At 33.9% G+C, this 5868-nt stretch overlaps 1 protein-coding gene across 2 annotated transcripts; it reads right to left on the bottom strand.

Annotated features, from left to right (window-relative positions):
• Positions 1 to 306: 306 nt before the first annotated feature.
• Positions 307 to 5652, bottom strand: LOC109795486 (uncharacterized). Of its 2 annotated transcripts, none has more exons than XM_020355008.3 (10): positions 5502 to 5652; positions 4919 to 5160; positions 4321 to 4525; positions 3843 to 3933; positions 3611 to 3756; positions 2404 to 2647; positions 2190 to 2294; positions 1894 to 2076; positions 1601 to 1805; positions 307 to 998 (listed from the first exon to the last, which is right to left on the bottom strand). In XM_020355008.3, exons 2-10 carry the CDS (start codon positions 5136 to 5138, stop codon positions 514 to 516), a joined length of 1884 nt encoding a protein of 627 aa, XP_020210597.1. In that variant the 5' UTR covers positions 5139 to 5160; positions 5502 to 5652; the 3' UTR covers positions 307 to 513. The 2 variants fall into 2 exon arrangements, with proteins under 2 accessions (XP_020210597.1, XP_020210598.1); XM_020355009.3 differs by having other exon boundaries at positions 5448 to 5549.
• Between the last annotated feature and the right edge of the window lie 216 nt (positions 5653 to 5868).

Here is a 5868-nt window from a genome sequence, read left to right as displayed (position 1 = left end):
CTTTTTCTTGGAAACTCAAATGTTACAATCAAAATAGGATAGAGGCTAGGGTGGACCATTCCCATTTTCTTTCAAAATAGCACTTGAAAAATTGGCAAGTGATATTACCGATATGTTTTGATCAAGATATATGTGCTTGTCTTAATAAATTATAAAGATTACAGAACAAAAAATTCAATTCATTATCTTTATAAATTGTATATATTACCTGAACATGTAAACAACGTGCTATGATGATGGTGCTCTAAGAAAGAGAAGCAAAAGCAACAAGATTGAGTTTGCTGAAAACAGGGTGTGCTAGCATGATTTGCAAGAATCAATAATTAACAATAGTAATAATTAAAATGAGAAGTCTTCAAAAGCAAAGGAGAATAAATTCATACATTAATGAAAAGGTTCTGGTGCTAGTTGCACACCAGGTAAGCATAAATTATCAAGTCACTCATCTATCAACAATTTGAAGGCTCCAAGTGGAAAAGGGTAGTGCTCTTGGACATGTTACATGATGAGGTTTCAATATTTAGTGAGGTTTGTAGTCAAACCAAATCCAAATGGAAATAGAGGATCATAATGTCTGTCACCAACATTCATAGGGAGCTGATCAACTGTCTTGAACCATGTTCTTGCCAGCTTGCCAGTGAATGCATAGTCACCATAGAGAACATCAGCAACACCTTGACCCTCAGTGCCAGGAAGCCATGCAGCTACAAGTGCATCTATTTTTGGTAGATATGGCTGAATCACAACTGGGCGGCCAGTGATGAGAACAACTATGCATCGTACGGCACCGCATACATTGCTGATGGTACTTGGACCAGGGTCAGCTATAGTTAGATTCAAACTGTCACCAAATGTTTCTGCATAAGGGTGTTCTCCGACAACAACAATGGCATAGGAAAATTTGCTTGACTTGACAAAGTTCACATCAGGGTTTTCCTTGTAGACAACTTCAGTAGCAGGATCAACTGTTTGTTTCACAGCGTCAAGAATTGTTGTGCCTGTTTGCAAAATGAAATTCTATCACATATTCTATAATTATCCGCATAAAGAAACTAGGATCAAATATCCCAAGTGGCTACATGATATGAATGTTTTTCATGTCAGCCTTTGCAGGATTAAGACAAATCCAAAACAGAGATTTTTAACAATAATTACAAGCAGTGATTTTAGTATGTAATTGACTACATGAAATTATGAAGTGATCAAAGACTTGAAAGTAACTACTAGAATAAGGTTTGTTTAGATAAATTTCTCAATAAGTACTTCTAGAAGAAAAAACTAAAAAAGAAAAATGAAGTTATTTTGTAACTTAAAATTAGTTTATCTCTCTCATATAACATCCATAAAATTATAAATTAGCTTATACATAAATTAATTTTAATTAATAGAAGTTCATTTCATTTTTCATTCATATTTTTTTCTTCTAGAAGTGGAAGTTTATCCAAATGTCTTAAATAATTTGAAATTAATACTGATTTGATGTGATAGAAAATACAAAGTTGTCACTCCTACTTAGCCTCTTAATTCTAGTTCTAGATATTCTACATTTGTGGCTTTTCAGATATTTTTGCAGACACCAACATAAAAGCTATTGACTTACCTGAAGTGAGATTATTGCCATCAAGCCCCTGCCAGGTAATTGTCCATCCTCCACATTGATAACCCAAATTGTCAGCATGACTTCCTGCCACCAGTATTTTTGCAGACTTTTTGGGAAGGGGAAGCAGTGGCTTCTTAATAGATTTACCATTCTTTAGCAACACTAGCGATTTCCTTACAGCTTCCCTAGCTAACTCTCTATGTTCCTGTTTCAGACATGAATGATACTTGTCAAGAAAGCTATTTCTTTCCATTTCCAACATGTGTTCAAATAACATTCTTAAGAAAATATACCTTGCTACCCAGTTGGTTTGCCAGGCTTAGATCAGCAAGTGGATTTTCAAATAGGCCCATGATAAATTTTACTCTTAAGATTCTTGTCACGGCATCATCAATCCTGCTTATTGGGATAATATTGTTCTTTACTTGACGGGTTAGTTCATCAATGAACTCGGTGTAGTTAAAGGGAACCATTATCTGTTAAATAATGAAATAGTTAATTTAAAGGTAATAACAATATTAGATTCTTACACTGAAAAATCATCTTATATAACTTTGTTTTAGTCCTTCAAAATGATAATAATATTTACCATATCAATTCCAGCACTGACACCAGCTTGAACAGAGTATGAATAGTTAGCATGAGGTGGAGAGGTAATCCGGTCAATACCCTGCCAATCTGATATGACAAAACCCTGAAAGATAGGGAAAAAAGCACATCACATAAAGCATCTTCACTCATCTTTCAATTTGACTAGTTTACTTCACTATTTAGATTACATAAATGATTAGACAAATTTTTACCTTGAAATGCAACTTGTTCTTGAGGTAACCGGTGACGAGTTTATGGTTAGCATGCATTTTCTTCCCATTCCAGCTAGAGTATGAGATCATTACTGTTGAAACACCCTTTATGATAGAGTCATAGTATGCTGGCATGTGAATCCTAAGCAATCCGTTGTAACTGATTATTGTGTTGTTCTCATTGATACCCTTGTTTGTGCCACCATCTCCCAAATAGTGCTTGGCACAAGCTGCAACCTTGTTCCTGTGTCAAAGTAATTAAAATGAAAAAACACTTTTGTTTCAGGTCAATACAGTTTATATAACAAAGTAGCATGTGGAATGCTAAGGGTGTGTCCAAACAATGAGTGGAGACATATGATATCCAAATTCTTAGACAACATGATTGATAGTAAGTCTGAACTTATGACATCCAAATTCTTAGACAAAATCAGATAACAATTAACCAAACTCAGCCTTTGTATGCATTGAGAAGGCAGAACTGTTATTTGATGATTTGATTGTATGTTGTTTTTCTTTACTTCTTGATTTTCTTCTCCTTTATGTTTTTTTTTTTTTTCATTTTACTTTTGGATGCAAAAGCCTTTGTATGGATATTGAGAAGGAAGAACTGTTATCTGATGATTTGATTGTATGTTGTTTTTATTCTCCTTTATTTTATTTTATTTTTTCATTTTACTTTTTGATGCAAAAGCAGGTAAAGCAGCCATTATGCTCTGTAATGAATTGATGCTACAATTGATTAATGCACATGCTCACACTCACAACAATAAGGTCTACCATTAAATTAAAGCATCATATTGTCCCCAATGAAACTGACCATGTGTCAGGTGAAAATGAAATTTCAGGTATTGATAATGTACTATTTCTTATAGAGGAGTAAATGTAGTAAAAATTTTCCCCAAAAACTGGCAAAACAAAAAACTAGATTGATCAAGAAAACATATTAATTGAATATAACGCTGTTATTGAAGACTTAAAAAATGGAAGTTCAAAAGAATTTATTAATTGATTTCATGTTCTGAACAAAATGTAATTTCTAATTTTCAATAATAGAAAAGGCCGAAAGAAGAGCACCAATATCTAGCATCCAAGACAAATGCTTTATGAAGTTTATATATAAAATTTACAAGAACAATCCATTTATATATTAATTGTATTCTTAATAAAAAAAATCTGCAATATTTAGCTTCTAAAAAAATCTTACTTTCCAGCAACAAAGGGAACACCCTTGATGGAATTGCCAGGGATATCTCCTTGCAAGCCAGGTATAATTTCAGTCATAGTTCTAACAATGCTAGGGTCCTCACTGTAGCTTTCATAGCAACGTCCCCATCTTGGATCTCTACAGACCTGTGGATGAATCAATTGACAACATGTTAGCAAACATGATCAATGATATATGTGACCTGAACAATATTTAAATATTGCTCAATTACCGCAATACATGGAGCAAAGATATATGGAATTCCAGTAGCTCTAACTTCAAGGGCAGTTGCTTCTCCAATCTTTTTTATGAGCACTGGATCCCTGATAAAAGGTAGATTTCATTACAATCAAAGAACAAAAATAGCATTCCTTTTGGAGATGCCGATAGCACTAAGGAAATGCTTTTAATTGTTGATATCTGGGATTTACAAAAATATTGACATGTTCAAATTTAGATTCCAACAGTATTACTTCATTAGGAGTTGAAAGAACCATCTCATCCCCGTAAAAATCATCAAATATGATTTCATGGCTAATTGCTGTCTTTGTGTCTTCTATGTCATTTCATGACTACTCTTTCTATTATGGCATGTATAGTTTAACTTGCAGAATAGAGAGTTTTACTGCCTCTACTCAATTCGACCAGAATTGTCTTTAATGCAAGATACTTGTAGTCTACACAAAATAAATAAATAAACATAAACGTGCCTGGTAACTCCCAGCCCAACATTGTGAGGAAAAATGGTAGAATTGTAGACATTGTTGTGGCCATGAACAGCATCTATCCCATAAATCATTGGAATCCCAAGGCGAGTAGACAATGCTGCCTTTTGCATCTGATTCACCATTTGCACCCATGTCTTAGCAGATGCCTTTGGTTCCGGAACACTCCCTCCTCCACTGAGCACACTCCCTGTCCATCAATAATAAGATGCATATCCATAAGGTCATCTCATTACACTTACAGAAAAATCAATAAAACAAATGAAAGTTTCTTCAGCACCAGTTCAGCACACACTAATATACAAAAATGAGATCTAAAGTTTTAGGTCCCAGTGGTACAACACTCGATCCCTTGAAACAAGGTCTCATATTTGAGTCTTGTGGTTAGAAAAAGGAAAATCTACTATGGTCAGTCACATACCCCAATAAAGATTAGTTGTAAAAAACAATATCATTAAGCTGGTAGATACTTCGTGCCAATAGCATAATTACAAAAACAAAATTCCAAAATGAGAAGAGGGTATTAACCAGTGCTAAGCACTTGATTTGGTAACAGATTTGATGAGTCATTTTCAGTGCTTACCAATGAAGTACTTCTTCATCACATCAGGAGTAGCAACACTCCTTTCAATCTGTGTCATCTGGCCTATCTTTTCTTCCAGAGACATTCTCTTCAACAAATCAGTGATTCTGTCATTAAGTGGCGCCTTAGGGTCTTTATACTTCAAATATTCTGCCTCTGAAAATGAAACCAACCAGCAAAGTAGCAGAACACCCACAAAGGGTATGGAACATCTCCCCATTTCAAAACTTCAACGCTCAAACCTATACAATCAGCACAATGCACAAAGGGTCAGAAAACTTTTTCAAATCTTGAATGCAGAATAAAACAGTAGTAGAATGGCATTAAGTCATTAAAGAAAGTAATAAACACAGCACACACACACACACAAGATCTTATATCTAGTCAAATTACCAATAACATGTGAGCAACATTACCATAACAAGAATCAAGCAAGAGCAAAACAAAAATGACAATGCAGTGTACAGCAACTAAAGAAGCTTAACATGCACAATCAATTAACACAGAAAGGAAAAACAAATAAACTCACATGCTACTGTGAGCTCAAAAAAAATCAAAAGAAAAAAGCAGCAAACTTCATTACCTCAGAGAAGGTTTAATAAAAAGGCTCTAGATACATAAAAATCTAAAATTTAGTGGACTGAGTTTGAGCCAATACGCAATGTGGGAGCTGCTAAATATATCTATAGAGAGAGAGAGAACATAGATAAAAAAATAATAAAAAAATAGAGAGAGAAACAGCAATTGGTCCCACCCACCATTGTTATTGGCATCTTGTTGTACGCAACTATGGTTTTTTTTTTCGAAAATATTTTTGAATACTCAACCATAGATGTAACCCTTGTGAATTTTTTTTTAAAAGTTTATGAAATCCATATTACTTTACTACATTATGATTATCAATAACATAACTAACTATAAAACATTGAAATTATACAATATCATTCCAG

Source organism: Cajanus cajan, chromosome 7 (assembly GCF_000230855.2).
Source record: "Cajanus cajan strain Asha chromosome 7, NIPB_CcT2T_4, whole genome shotgun sequence".
Classification (NCBI taxonomy): Eukaryota; Viridiplantae; Streptophyta; class Magnoliopsida; order Fabales; family Fabaceae; genus Cajanus; species Cajanus cajan.
The sequence above is the reverse complement of the archived record's forward strand: the minus strand, read 5'-3'. Positions and strand labels throughout refer to the sequence as shown.

Coding starts and splice junctions, on each gene's coding strand:
- LOC109795486 (XM_020355008.3), bottom strand. CDS start 5,138: ATGGGGAGATGTTCCATACCCTTTGTGGGTGTTCTGCTACTTTGCTGG. Junction 3,934..4,320: donor GTTGGGCTGGGAGTTACCAG/GCACGTTTATGT, acceptor ACCTTTTATCAG/GGATCCAGTGCTCATAAAAA. Junction 1,806..1,893: donor CAAACCAACTGGGTAGCAAG/GTATATTTTCTT, acceptor TGTCTGAAACAG/GAACATAGAGAGTTAGCTAG.